Source organism: Phoxinus phoxinus (genome assembly GCF_949152265.1).
Source record: "Phoxinus phoxinus genome assembly, chromosome: 5".
Classification (NCBI taxonomy): Eukaryota; Metazoa; Chordata; class Actinopteri; order Cypriniformes; family Leuciscidae; genus Phoxinus; species Phoxinus phoxinus.
The window spans coordinates 28,829,895-28,844,950 of record NC_136880.1 but is presented as its reverse complement, the minus strand read 5'-3'; the positions used below and the strand labels follow the sequence as shown (position 1 = coordinate 28,844,950).

The following is a 15,056-nucleotide window of genomic DNA, read 5'->3' as shown; positions in this document are numbered from 1 at the left end:
ATTGACCCATGTGACTGGTTTTGTGGTCCAGGGTCACAATTCATATCCTAAAGGCACATCTGTTTAATTGAGCATCATAAATCTAATGGACCTAATCCAAACAAAGTGTGTATGTGCTGGTTGGCTGCAAATAGTGTTTCTACTAAATAGTATTGGGTCTCTTGTCTCTTCGCTAAATGTCAGAGCAATTTTGCAGAATTGCTCTCATCTCTGGAGGCTGCAGTACGGCTGGAAATCCAGACAGATTTAAGACGTTGAAGGGCAAATGTAGTGCATCTGTCAACACGCAGATGTCATGTGAACATGATCCACTTATAGGGCACTACAGCCCGCCTTACATGGAGATTAATTATGAATGTTTTTTAATGTGTCCTGCTTAAACTCAGACAAATATACATCAGCTTATGTATCATTTTTATAGAGTCGCATACTTTATATCACATGTTTTTCTTTTTTATGCTCTCTCTCTCTCTCTCACTCTCTCTCTCTCTCTCTCTCTCTCTCTCTCTCTCTCTCTCTCTCTCTCTCTCTCTCTCTCTCTCTCTCTCTCTCTCTCTCTCTCTCTCTAGTGAAATGAAGAAGGCGCTGGTTGAGGAGGGCAGTCGGTCTGTTCTGCTGTCACGGCAGCACAGGTTTAATGAGCGCTGCTGCATCCGCTGCTGTTCTCCCTTCACCTTCCTGCTCAACCCCAAGCGTTCCTGCCTGGACTGTTGCTACAACGTCTGCAAGGGATGCTGCACCTACAGTAAGAAGGACAAAGGCTGGCTGTGCTCCGCCTGCCAGAAGACCAGGTCAGTATTGTCGTGCTAACAAGAGCTGTTGTGGTTTGGAGATAGAGTGAGAGTCAGGGGGCTTAAGTGGGAAACACCTGCAGGTTAAAGCCTCATGACGCTTTTGTTATTGGTTGGTATCAGGGGTTAAAACTAGGGATGAATGTTATATAGTGAAACATATTAATGTTATTGGTTGATATTAGGGATTGTTTTATTTTTTTGTCAATATTGGATATTTAATTCTGCATGCTCATTTCTACAGTATTTTTACATTCATCTTACCTTTGGCCATCATCTAATGCTCACTTAAAGCAAATATTTAAAAACACCAATAATTGAACTAGACAGCTAAATATAATCTTTATATTTTATATCTTAATGTTTATAATGTTGTGATGCCTAAATTCACTTGTAACATTTACTGTAATTAAACTGATTTTATTTTAATTTTATTTTTAATATTTAGACAAAATAGTATAGCATATTAGCCAGATTGATGTTTGTGTATTCCTAGTAAACACTGATGACTGAAATCTGTTTTCTTTATACAGTATATGGGTTTGGTAAAAAAAGAAGAAGTTTTTTTTATGCATTTAAAATCAATTAATTTGCATGATGTAGTACAGTGCACAGTTATTCTAAATCAATCTAAACTAAATCTATTGTAATTGAAAGAGCTCAATTATTTCCCACTGAAACAACATAAACAAGATCCTGAGAGTTCAGGACTAGTTTTGTGAATGGACAGTTTCTGTTGTGACATGCCATATCATATTGAGCGTCTGTTTGAGCGTTTATACTCGTGGTTTAATGAAAGACAGTGCCATAACTGTTTATAACAGGGCACTTCTATTGAGGGTTCAGACTACATTGTAAAGCCCTTCTACAGTCATCAAAATAATTATGTATAATACAAGTATACAGCATGACATGATATGCACTCAGAAGCCTTTGTAAATGTCACAGAGTGCTGTTGGCCACAATACTACTCAAAGACAGAAAATGTTGTTGTGCTAATATAGAAGGACAAATACATTCCTGCAATTGAGGTTTACATTGATTTTGCTAACCAGTGGAAGCAGAGTGTTTAATGGTGACTTTCTATGTGATGTGAATCCATAGTGCTGTGACATTTTTAATGAAACCCAAGAGCTTTGCGAGCTTTCATCCTACAAAAATCTTTCAGTTCTATACAAAACATCATGTTTATTTATTTTTAAAAGGGTTGTTTTTTCTCTTTCTTATATACACACTTGCACTTGAACAGAGATTATGTCCATCAGTGGACTTGAATTTTGATACTACACACTTCCACTCTAGATTTATCTCCTCTGTTGTCACGTTATAAAACTGACGCTTATTCCCGTTCTGGTACTATATTCAGTATATGTTGCTTATTTTGTCTAGTCAATTACATAAACGCATAAACAAATACTTTCCATTAACAGAATAAAATGCCTTTTTTTGTGGGAAAATAATAACAGATAACAGATAATATAACAGATAATAACAACATGGTTCTCAATTTAATATTACTAACATAATTGTTGATTTATACACAATTTTGGCTTAAGAATAGGACCATAAGAATAAAGATTTCCTGCTTTTAGTGTACAAAAAATATATATTTTAAACTCAGAAGCAGTCTTTTTTTCTTGCCTTTTTAACAACATTTCTTACTGTGTATACCAACTAAACAATAATTGTATTTGTCCCCAGCAGGCAATTCCTCTAAAAATACTTATTTTAATTCAGATTATTGTTGGACTTCTGCTAGCAGTGGCATGGCAACATTGAGCTATTTGTCTTTCGGGCAGTCTGTACTTTGTATACTAGTATAATCACAGTCTTAACAGCAAACAAGGTCTTTGATATTGAGCATGCTCAAAAGTGCATGTCTACTCTGACCTTTCTGTGTATGTATTATTTGTATGCGCTTGTTGAGTATAGGACCTTGTGTCTATGATTAAAGGACAAATGTCATACTCTGCATAATCATACCATACTGTACTTATATTGTCAAAGGTTTTAATCAATGTAAAGTAAACAAAATCTCAGGAATGTCCTTAAATAAGCCTTGTTTGTGTATTTTCAGGCTACTGAAGACCCAGTCACTGGAATGGTTCTACAATAATGTGAGAAGCCGGTTTAAAAGGTTTGGCAGTGCTAAAGTGTTAAAGAACCTCTACAGGAGGCATGCGGCCGAGCGTGGAGTGCTAGCAGAGCCTACAGGTACTCGCCATCTGGACTTTTGTATGACCTTCCTTTAAAATAAAGGATGTTTTCACACTATGACATTTTATAATGCATTTTGGTATATATTTGCTATGTTTTGGAGTTAAAAGAGCCGTGTACATGTTGCATATTTGTAGGAGTTTCTCCATTTCAAACACTCTCTGCATCGGGAGGATATTTCAGTTTTGGATTGTCCTTCAAGCTCTAGCACTGTCTTTTACACTGTTCATGTTTGCATCTATTAGCACTAATTCATAAGGGTTAGGGATAGAGCAGACAGGGATACTATAATCTGATTTACCCCCTCTGTCTCCTATTTAGCAGCAGATAAAAAAAACACACATTCTGTTTACAGAGGAAAGGTCACTGTACAGTTTGATATGACCTGATGGATTCCTGCCCAATTGCATTCCTAACATTTAAATTGTGAAAAAAAATTGCATATGCATATGTACATTACATAGTACTTATTCAGATAAATTATTTAATCACTTTCCTAAATTAAAAAATGTAGTGGAGCACAGAAAGAAATTAATCAGAAATTAAACATTCATTTTATTGAAAAATCAATGCAGCAGACTTGACTATTATTTTAATAATAGTAAAACACACTGTAAAAATATTAGACCCATCCATTAGTTCAAAGTGGTAGAAAAAAATATTCTTCTTGAAAATATACTGTGAAAGTACAGCAACTAATAGCCAGAAATATACTACAGTACACCTTTGTTTGGAAGTATAAAAAAATCTCAAAGGTTATTTTCCTCTTCCACACCAGCTCGAAGGCTCCTTTGCTTGTGTTTGTGGGCACAGAGTTATGATCTGTGCTCAGCCTCCGTTTCAGTTTTGCTGTGGTCTGTGAACAAAAAATGTCTTCTCCATTAAGAGAAAGGCAGTTAAACGCAAGGCCAATGGCACATTAACAATGGATGACCATGACTGTGGTTGTTTGTCACCTCAGCAGACCCCTGTAACCTCTGAGGAAGAATAACTCTCTGTGGAAGAGAGAAAAAAGCATTGCAGTGAAAATGAAAAATAAAGAGCTTCGGCCACAAAACTCTCTGCACTGTGTGGTCAGGCCTTGGGAATTTGATGCAGAGAAAAGCTAGAAAGATAATCTGTTTGAGTTTAACGTCGGACAAGTGCTAAGAATGGAGCAATAAGCTTATAGCATTATTGGATAGGTTTTTAAGCTGCAACATCAGTCTTCAGCTTTATCTCATAGAAAAAGCTAGATTTATAACATTACGTTGATTTGCTCTCCGCAGTAGAGAGTAGGCGTAAACATTGGCTCATTGTAAAGGGGTAGCAGGTGACTTCAGAGTCAGTTTGACCTTCACCGGATCAAGGGAAGCACTTTACAGGGCTCTATCTGGAGCTGAGGCCATATTGATATGTCAGTAGTTACCCATCAAATGATTTGTCATCCGACTGCTCTCTGAGACTGAGACAGTGTCTGTCAGAGAGAGAGAAACCTGTCGACTGCGCTATTAAATCATGTGTCGCAGCTGGAAGTGCTGTCGAATCTCTCAGGAAGCGCTTGTCAACAACAAGAACAACAACAACAGCAGAAATGTGTGATGCAAATGGATATACTTAATCTTTCCTTTTTCATATTGAGCCAATCTCTATATTCTATGGAGGACCAAACCTGCAGAAATTAAAAATTAATAATGAATAATTGAATAAATAAACAAATAAATATCTGAAGAAATGTAAAAGAAAACAAAAATAAATGACAATTTATTTATACTTTCATTTCCTTATTTATGTATAATTATATATATTTCCACATTTATTTATTTTTTTCATTTATTTATGCATTTATTTATTTACGGAATGCAACATATATTTTCTAAATTTATACATTCTCTCCAACTGAAAATTGATAAATTATAAATAATTATTCAAGTTTTTTTGATGAAATGAGCTGTAATTTTGTTTTGCACCAACAGAGGGGAGCACGTATGAGGAGAGCATCTGCAATGAAAGTAGCGTGTATGAGAGTGACTCCACGTTCTACAGACAAAGTGAAGGTTTGTGATCAAATATATCCTATTTAGATATGAATGGTTTGTTATATCAATAGTTTTTTTTTAAATTAGTTTAATTCATTGAATATTTAAAAACACTTCCACTATATGGCAGCAATTTTCAAGGCTTTAATTATTAAGTCTCTCTCCAGAGCACAGCATGGAGGAGACTATTAGCGTGGCAACGCGTGTGGCAGAAGAGGCCATAGATGAAGCCATTGCTAAGGCTGAGAGCCAGACTGACAGTCAAGTAAGACTTTCCCTATATAAGATCAATCATTTATTCTTTCATTCATTCATTCATTCATTCATTCATTCTTGATAAATTGGCAATTTTGACATGGCAACTGTTTGACATTTTATTTTGTAGGAGAAGCAGAACGAAGCTCATTATCTGCAAGAGAACAGAGCAGAGCTGATAGAGGAATTGGCCAAAACAATAGTACAGAAAGTGAGTAACACATGTAAGCAATGACCTTTCATGAGGGTAGAATTTTACTTTGTCCACAATTCAGTGTGCAGTGATTAATTAACTAAATTAATGCTTCAGCAAGGACGCATCAAATTGATCAGTAAAAAAAGTGACAGTAAAAACTTTATGGTAACAGTAAAAAATGTTAGGATTTCTATTTCAAATAAATGCAGTTCTGTCCTGACAACTCTCGGATTTTGATATATTAGGTCTTGACGGTCTTGAATAGATCTGATATGCTGCTGCTGCTGTTATTGCTGCTGCTGCAGAGCAAGTACGGGATTTGCTAGTGCCAATACATACACGACACTCAGCTGTGAGCAAGGCCTATTAGCCTGCGCCATCTAGAGTTTCATGACAGAACTTTGTATTTCTTTTGAACTTTCCATTAATAAAATATTCCTGAAAAAAAGGATCATGTTTTCCACAAAAATATTAAGCAACTGTTTTCAGCATTGATAATAATTAGAAACGTTTCTTAACCACCAAATCAGCATTGAAATTATTTCTGAAGGATCATGTGACACTGAAGACTGGAGTAATGATGCTGGAAATTCAGCTTGCCATCAAAGGAATAAATTACATTTTAAAATATATTAAATTAGTTATCAGTTATTTTAAATTATAATATTTCACAATAGCACAATTTGTACTGTTTTTTTATATAAATCAAATATAGCCTTGGTGAGCATATTTTTTAGGCACAATTATGTATTATTTATTTGTATTTAATTATTTCAATACTTATGAATAAAATTTTAAATGATCTGTTAATTTAAATGTATCAATATCTGGGTATCTGTATATATTCACACTCTTGATTTGACATCAAAGAGACCATGAAGAATTGTATTATTTGAATAAAATAATTATTACTTACTATATATCATTTTAAATTATTATATACATTTTAAATGATCATATTATTATTTATCAGTGTTGACAATGTTTGCATTAACTGATTATATTGGAATATTTAAACAACAGATTGTCCACCGGAGGATGGATCCGTCTGAGATTCAGTCTGGATGTAATCTGGACCTGTTGCCTCGCCAGAGCAATGATGAGACCTCTCCTGATCAAACCCAGAGTGCCTTCGATGCTTATCTCTGGGTACACTTGCCTTTAATTTTTTTTCAAAGACTCAATCACTTGCAATTTTGGCCACTTTTGAGATGCACTATTGAATGCACTGACTCTGTAATGCTTTTGTATTGCTCTTTTGCTTCTCCTTTCCCCCTAGAGGTCGTACTCAGCTCTCTGTCTCTTGACTGATGAGAAAACAGACCAGCATGCTAACACTGGGTCAAGGCCTTCAGCTTCTAAAAGTCATGCTCTGGAAATGAAGAAAGAAGAAACGATGCCTGTCCAGGCCATGCCTAGCTGGAGGAGTGTTGACCGACTGGACAATTCCAGTTAGATCCTTGACTTAATCCATAATTCTTAATCAGTTAATTAATGATTCTTGCTTACAACAGAGAGATTTTAAAACAATTTATACTTGTTTAAACTGTTGATCACCTCCATTTATATAAATGTCTGTAAAATGCTGTGTATATGTCTTCAGTGTTACAGAGTCCTGATGGGAACTGGATTGCTTATCAGAGCAACTTGCTCTCTCGACCGAGCCTTTTAACTAAGCGCAAAAGTCTCGTCTACAGCGTCTTAGAAAGGGAGTCTGGCGTGGGGTCAGCTTACGACGAAATGGGCTCCGAAACAGAGCCCGAAGCTAATGGAGGCTATGGCGCTGCACTAGTGGAGTTTCGTCGTAAAATGTCTGCCAATAAGCAGTTGGGTTACACAGAATCCTACAGCCGTCAAGCAACCTTGCCTTTGGATGCACAAGCACAAAATATCACTGCACACACCTTGAATGCTGACACTGAGAACTCCTCAGGACCGGATGGACCAATGCCCAAGTCCCACAAAAATATGCTGCCCTTCCTGAAGAGAAAAGTGCCACTAGAACAGAGGCGACTCTCATCCGCCCGCCTCTCGAACATCATGGATGTTAATTCCAACCCAGGAGGAGCTGAAAGCAGTGAGGATGGTCTAGAGGACAGCAGGGTCAAGAGATCACGACGAAGGAGGAAGAATAAGAGGGATGAGGCAGAGTGGAAAGGACAGTCGGGATTGTCTTTGGCTGTACCGGTGAGAATGACTGTTTGTTGTACAACGTGTATTGGCTTTGACTTAGAGCAGGGGTTTTAAACCTTTTAATATCAAGTACATACAATATAAAAATATAAAGACTGCTATATATTTCCATACATAAAGACCTCTTTATTTACATTTATTAATTTAGCAGAGGCTTTTATCCAAAGCGACTTACAAATGAGAACAAAAGAAGCAGTTAAACTAACTGTAGGACAACAAAGTGCTATGACCCTTCTCAGTTTAGTCTAACTAACGCAGTACACGTAAAGTTTTTTTTTCTTTTTCTTCTTTCTTTATACTGTGTTGTTTCCAAAATTAAATTATTGGTACCAAACCAAAACAAAATGTCAAAACAAATAATATCTTCTGAATTTTTATTTTATTTATTTGATTCACAAAGTATCTGTTTTCTACCCACTACTACCGGTACTATAATATAAGATTTATGAACCTATAAAATAAATAATAAATGACATTTCTTACTATTAAAAATTGTCAGTAGAATAAAATAATAAAAAATTGGCAATTAATTTAATGATTTCTGGCCAGTCTATAGAATGCAGAATGAATAAATTTTGTGTATTTTATATAGACATTATATATACACACTACTGTTTAAACATTTGAGGTCAGTAAGATGTTTTAAAAAACATTTTTGAAAGAAGTCTCTTATGCTTATAAAAGTTAAATAAAAGTATTATGAAACATTATTACAATTTAAAATAACTGTTTTCTAATTTAATATATTTTTAAATGTAATTTATTCCTGTGATGGCAAAGCTGAATCTTCAGTGTCACGTGAATCTTCAGAAATCACTTTAATATGCTAGTTCTCAAGAGACATGTCTTTTTATTTTTTTAATTTTTTTATTAATTTTTATTTATTTATTTATTTATTATTTATTTATTTATCTTTATTTATTATTTTATTAGGTTTTTATTCAGGATTCTTTGATGAAATATAATTTTTTGCAACAATATAAAAGTATTACTGTGAATTTAATTCATCCTTGCTGAATACAATTATAAATATATATTAAAAAGATTAATATTTTAATAATTTAAAGGTAATATGGTAGCTTTAACATCCCTAAAATAAATTTTATGAAATCCTTTTTTTCTTTTTTAATATATATTTCATGACTATGATTCTTTATTGGCAGGATTCTCCAGATTCTCTGGTGAAGAGTCGTCATGTGAAACAAGACTTGCATGGAAAAAGACCATGTGATCATGCTCTGGAAGATGACACTTCAGACACTGCTACCCCTGACATCTTGAGCTCTGGAGCTGTGACTCCTGATCCATTTGGACCTGGTCTCAGTTCACCTTGCAATTCGAATCATAGAGCCCTTGGTGTGGTTGGATCTTTAGATCAGCAGTTGACTTCCAAACTGAAAGAGCTGACCAGTCAGGTCAGAGAAACACAACTTTCCTCCACTGATGATGAATTGGACAGGTTGGAGTATCAAATGTGGGATGAAGATGATGAAACAAAAGCAAAAGTGGGAGATGAAGTCATGGGAGATGCTTTATTGAAGATTAAGGCTGTTGCAAAAGAAAGATCAGATGAAATTGAAGCCACCAATCAAGTAAGGAGAACTGAGATGTTGAAAGAAGATGATCTGACTTCCAAACTCAGAGAGTTGACCAGTCAGGTCAGTGAGACACTACTTTCCTCCTCCTCTGATGAACTGGACAGGTTTGAGCATCAATCTGTAAATGAAGGCATAAATCAACAAATGATAACTGAGATGCTGGTGGTAGATGACAGAACAGATGGACACAAAATGATACAGCGTTACAAAAAAACCCAAAATCATGTAAAGATGGTTGAAAAAGCAGAAGAAGAGAGATCAGAGAAAAAGCAAAAGGACACTGGGGCAGAGCAGGACATTAGTAAGCAAAAGGACACGAAGGAGACGCAAATGTCAAAAGAAATGAGCTCTGGGAGCCCAAAACAGACACCCGCAGAGACAGATGCACAAAAGGAGATCGCTAGTGAGAGAAGTGAAGAGACAAAGAACAAGGGAGAAGCTCAGACTGAAGAGAGAAAAGCAGGAAATGTGGTTGAAGGTCAGCAGAGCAGAGCTGAGAATACAGAAATGATCGATCATATTGAGAAGCGGGGACAGGCCTTATCCTCTGAACTCGCTTTGAATAGATTTATAAGTGACGATGGAAACATGGAATTTGATAGGATCATCGATGCTGTAGTGAAGGCTTTGGATGACATGGAAGACAACATAGAAGCTTACACTAGTGAGGGGGTATTTTTAGACAGGGAGGGAAGTGAGGGAGAGAAACTAGAGATGATGGAAGAGAAGGAGAATGTAACTGAACAGGACATGGATGGCAAGACAACATTTGAGGTATGCTTTGTTGGTGGACAATCGAAGAAGGTACAGGAAAAAGAAATGAAGGAAGAGAGCAAAATCAATGAATTTGTGGCACTAAAGAACCGCAGTGAATATACTGAGAAGACGGAAGACAAACAATGCATCACATCACCAGAAGAGAGCGTTCATGGGAACGATGGCAACAGTCAAGGTGACGTGGTTAAAATTAAGGAGCAGAGGGACAAGGACCCCACAATTCAACACAGCGCCCTATCTGGTCAGGAGGAATATCTGTCACCAGAGGAGATCTACAAAGTAACAACTATAACCGTATTACAGTAAACTATAACTATAGTACAGTAAACGCTTCAGGCTGCAGTAACCTGCTTGCATCTAACATACTTTCTTTCATCTGCTAATTCATCTCTGAAGCTCTTCTCATTTCATTCTGTCTTCTGCCTCTTTTGGATCTTTATTAGGATGCACACGTGCTGGACAAAGAGAAAAACCTACATTTTATCTCCAGTATACTACAGCAGGTGATGATTGTATGCTAATAATGATAGGATGCTCTTATTTACGCACTCATAATTTACTAGCTACTGTGTGTCCCTTCCTCTCTTCGTTTTCATTATCTTTTTTTCCTAAATGTTGGTAATCGATTCACTGTGCAGTGTTCATAGGTTTGTTGGTTATAATGTTTTTTTTGGATAGTGCAAAACATAGTGAGCTCATGCCAAACTAACGGGACAGCTTTACTAATCATAAAACGCTCTTAGCTCGCTATTCTGTATATCATTTATTTATTATTTAAATAACAGATGCTTTCATGCTGCTAACAATATTTATCCGTTTAGTCGCTGTCTTGATTTACTGCATGTAGCAAATAAAATACAAATAAAACAAATACAATACAAACAATTCAACGTCTCAGTTTTAGATGTGTAGCCCACATAAAGAATATGGCATGCAGTTGGCCCACACAAAAAAAACATGTTTTAATGTTAATTTTATTCATCAATATTAATAACAGATTACAATATAAAGTGAAATAATTGACAGTTATGATTTTGTGAAAATTGCGCAGCCCTACATTGTGCTACTGTAGGTGTGACTTTATGCCCCATTCATTTCCATTCGTATGCATGTGAACGTTAGTGTGTGAAGTCTACAGTACCTTCCTCTATGTATTTATCTTGAACAGAAGTACTCGGCTGTCTCACTGCGCAGCATCACCTCCGAGGTGCTGAAAGTACTGAACGCCACTGAGGATCTGATTCACGGATCAATGGGAGACGGACAAAGCCAAACAGGCCGCAGTGACGTCTCAAGCATCCCCCCTGCCGAGGCCAGAAGACTGGACGAGCAGCTCAGCAGACTGGAGGAGAACGTATGCATTCTTTCTGAGATGAACATTTGTCACGCCACTGGGAATTATGAGCTGCTTCTCAGTTTGTTCTGATTGATTCCACCGTGTGCAGGTGTATGTGGCGGCAGGTACAGTGTACGGGCTTGAGGCAGAACTGGGGGATCTGGAAGAGTGCGCGCGCAGCATCGCTGGATCCACCACCGAAAGAGAGCTGGCTCATCTGGAGGACCAGGTGGCCTCTGCAGCAGCCCAGGTGCAGCAGTCTGAGCTCCAGGTGTGTTCGGCCTGGACGCTGTGCTCTCTCTCTCTTTCTGAAACTCATCAGCAGCATCTCATCCCTCTGAAGACGCAGTTACACTTCACTTAATGAGCCGTATAGTAGTGTTCTAACTAAGCACCGGTAGTTTTCGTTAATTAAAACAAAGCTGAAATAAAATACACACACACACACACACACACACACACACACACACAAAATAACTTAAATGAAAATTAGAACTTTTGCCTTGGTAACTAACTGAAATAAAATAAGTTAAAGCACTACAATTAATAACTAAAACTAATAAAAATAAAACTAAATATAAAATAAGATAAAAAAAACTAATAAAAAGGACAAAAGCACATAGCAGCAACTAAAATTCAAATGAAAACTGAAAATATAAAAACAAATTATTATGAAAATATTAATAAACATGAATAAGAATATAAAAAGAATGCCAAAACCAGCATTCCAGAGGTTTTTAGCTCTATAAATACTGTATAGAACTAAGCAAACATACGAACCATGGTGTCCCAAAACTGGCAATAGTATTTTACATAGCAGTCTTGTGCAAAGCCTTACTGTACACAATACACATTCTGTCATTTTCATATCTGCCTGCCTTAATCTGCTTTCCCTCCCCAGGTTTCAGACATTTCCTCAAGAATTGCGGCTCTGAAAAATGCAGGTCTTAATGTAACTCCACAGACACAATTTACCAAGATCAAGACTGTAAAAACCAAGGTATTGTCTTCATATTTAAGTAATATATTTTTATACACAAATTCCTACATTCTCATATGACTAATTATGACTATAACTGTTGTAAGAGCCGCACAATCGCTCCAACATCAGTTTCCGATAAGGTGTACTGCGTTACTTTGTCTTTTCAGGCAAAGTAATTGAATTACCTCTTTGTTTCATTTGACTCCAAAAATGAAAAAGGTTTAATTGATGTACTTCGTCAATCATTACATTTTGGTGAATGTTTGATTATTCTATTTAAAACTCTTTATTGAAATTACACCCGTTCATCCGGAATCCTATAACACTTTGAGTCTCGCACCGGCTGGGTATACGATCTCATAACCGCAAGCTCGTCAGTCTCGGTCATTAGACAGAGGCAAATGACTAATATCCTAGACGGCCGTACTCCACTTTGCTCATTCTAGAATATATTATTCTAGAAAATATTATTCCCAATAGATCTGAACACACTTAATTAAGGTAAGACTATCTAACCAGAGGTCCACCACCATTACCATAAAACCAAGCTGACCAACTTAACTACTTTTAATGGTAACTTTGTATAATCATGCTGTGGTTTCCCACGTACACTTAGTTAGAATAATTTCAAAATAATTTTTTGAATAAACACAAAACCCATTATTAGCCTTTACAGTCTAAGTATACATGACTAATGCCAATGTGTTAGTCGAATCTCTGAAACTTCAGTCGGTGTGCTCCTCTGCTCCACCTAAGCTGGATTTTAGTCCGTTACTAACCTGAGTGTAGAATTGTGGTGTTATGGATTTAACGTAATCTACTAGAGTTAATCATTTCAGATTAAGTCAGAATTAATGCAAATGTAACCATTTATTATTAGTCAGGTAAATGTATCATGCCAATTACATAATCAATTCAAAGATAATCAATACAATAACATAAAATGCTCAGAGATAAAGAGTAAAAGATGCATACCTGACATTAGAAAAAAATACACAACGCTCCACATTACTTCTGTGGAGACGAGACCATTGTACCAGTCGCACTGAGACATTTGAAATGATACCAAACGTGACTGTTATTCACTTGTATTGACATAGAACATTATCATTTTTATATAATCTTTCTAAGTGAATTGAGTGAAGGGAAGGATGTGTAAAGGGAAGGAAGTGGGGGGAGAAGGGAGGGAAAGAAGTTTTTCCGCAACTTCACTCTGTGGAGTGTGGAGACAAATGGCAGTGTGTGTTTGTGTTGTCCATATCTCAGAAGATCAAAGTATCTGAGGTTCTGTTTGTCTTAAGCTGTCATAATACTTTTGTTTCAGACACAAACCATCAGCTCATCTCGGAAACTGAGGCGGCGACTGCCAGCACCTCCAACTCAAGGTAAGAGCTGATCATAACCAATACTGATCATTGAAATATTTGAAAGATGTTGCCCGTGTAATTAATGGTGAAATGTGTCATTCTTATTTGAACATTCTGCAGAAATTACATCTTTAAATGTACTTCATATTTCCATTGCATTATATTCTAAGGATTCAAAGCAGACATCTGATGTTGGCAATGATTTGAATCTCCCATTTTATCTGTAAATTTCAGATAAAGAAGCATAAAGAGGATAGGAGACATCAACAAGCATCATCGCAAAGTTAAATAACTAAAAACCTAAAAAGCCACTGATCACATGTGCCTTGAAGCTCATGGGTCATAGAAAAGATTTTATGAACTCAAGCTGTGGTGGGATAGAATCAAATGACTGATGTATGTATCGCTCATGCAGTGATGGAATATTACACAAACACATAACTCTTAGATCAGGTTGCTTTGTTACCTCTCTCTTCCATAATAGTGTCTGAATTGTTTCGAAATAGTTACTAAAATGTAATAACTAAGTAAATGTAAGATGTAAAAATATGATGTGGAGCTTTGTTTTGGCATTTTGACCATTACTGTGAATCAAACTCATCATTCAATTAAACTTTTAATCCTGTTACAAAAAGTAGGATATGCTCAAATCTAAGAATGTTTGTACCAAATTGTTACATTGACTTCCATTTTATGGACAATTTCTCAAAATATTTTCTTTTATGTTCCACAGATCCCTTTAATTTATCACTGTCAATATATAGATATATACAATAGCTGCGTCTGAAATGGCATACTCTCTTAAGTAGGTACTTATTTTGAATAAGTAATTATGTAATGACTTCTAGCAAAGTATATTCTATGTAGAATGAATGTGTGTTGTATGAATGTAATCTGGATGTACTACATTCACCATGTTGTCATTGTCATGTGACCTACCCCTCATGGGATAGTAAAGTGTCCACCGTATGCACACTTCAGAAGTATGTCATCTGGGTACACTTTGCCGGAGTGCTGTTTTTCACATACTATATAGTAGGGGAGTATGCGATTTTGGATGCAGCCAATGTTTTGAACATCTGACCAAATATTTCCTGCATTCATTTTTTTTTAACATGATTTCTCTGTCAGATTTATAGATTATTCTAGCCATGTGTCAGCTACAGTATATGAATCACAGTCTTGTAGAACATGAAAACTTTATATTTGCTCATACTGTAAATTTATGGTGTTAGATTTGATAATAGAGATTTACGAGCTATTGTAAAAACATTGATTTATTGTATATGTGTAAATTAATAAATGGAATTTTTTAGTTTGATTATA

At 36.0% G+C, this 15,056-nt stretch overlaps 1 protein-coding gene across 2 annotated transcripts in view; it reads left to right on the top strand.

Moving 5' to 3' along the window:
* Positions 1 to 15,056, top strand: part of myripa (myosin VIIA and Rab interacting protein a) — a 27,607-nt gene extending 12,551 nt beyond the window's left edge. Inside the window, exons 3-17 of one of the 2 annotated variants that reach the window (XM_079612607.1) lie at positions 570 to 791; positions 2,869 to 3,005; positions 4,964 to 5,044; positions 5,194 to 5,291; positions 5,412 to 5,492; positions 6,501 to 6,626; positions 6,757 to 6,928; positions 7,081 to 7,664; positions 8,834 to 10,324; positions 10,489 to 10,548; positions 11,214 to 11,399; positions 11,491 to 11,652; positions 12,283 to 12,381; positions 13,688 to 13,748; positions 13,965 to 15,056. In XM_079612607.1, the coding sequence (XP_079468733.1) occupies positions 570 to 791; positions 2,869 to 3,005; positions 4,964 to 5,044; positions 5,194 to 5,291; positions 5,412 to 5,492; positions 6,501 to 6,626; positions 6,757 to 6,928; positions 7,081 to 7,664; positions 8,834 to 10,324; positions 10,489 to 10,548; positions 11,214 to 11,399; positions 11,491 to 11,652; positions 12,283 to 12,381; positions 13,688 to 13,748; positions 13,965 to 13,978 (3,574 nt within the window). In that variant the 3' untranslated portion in view covers positions 13,979 to 15,056. The remainder of the gene's footprint in view (positions 1 to 569; positions 792 to 2,868; positions 3,006 to 4,963; positions 5,045 to 5,193; positions 5,292 to 5,411; positions 5,493 to 6,500; positions 6,627 to 6,756; positions 6,929 to 7,080; positions 7,665 to 8,833; positions 10,325 to 10,488; positions 10,549 to 11,213; positions 11,400 to 11,490; positions 11,653 to 12,282; positions 12,382 to 13,687; positions 13,749 to 13,964) is intronic. The other variant, XM_079612608.1, reaches the window with a different exon arrangement.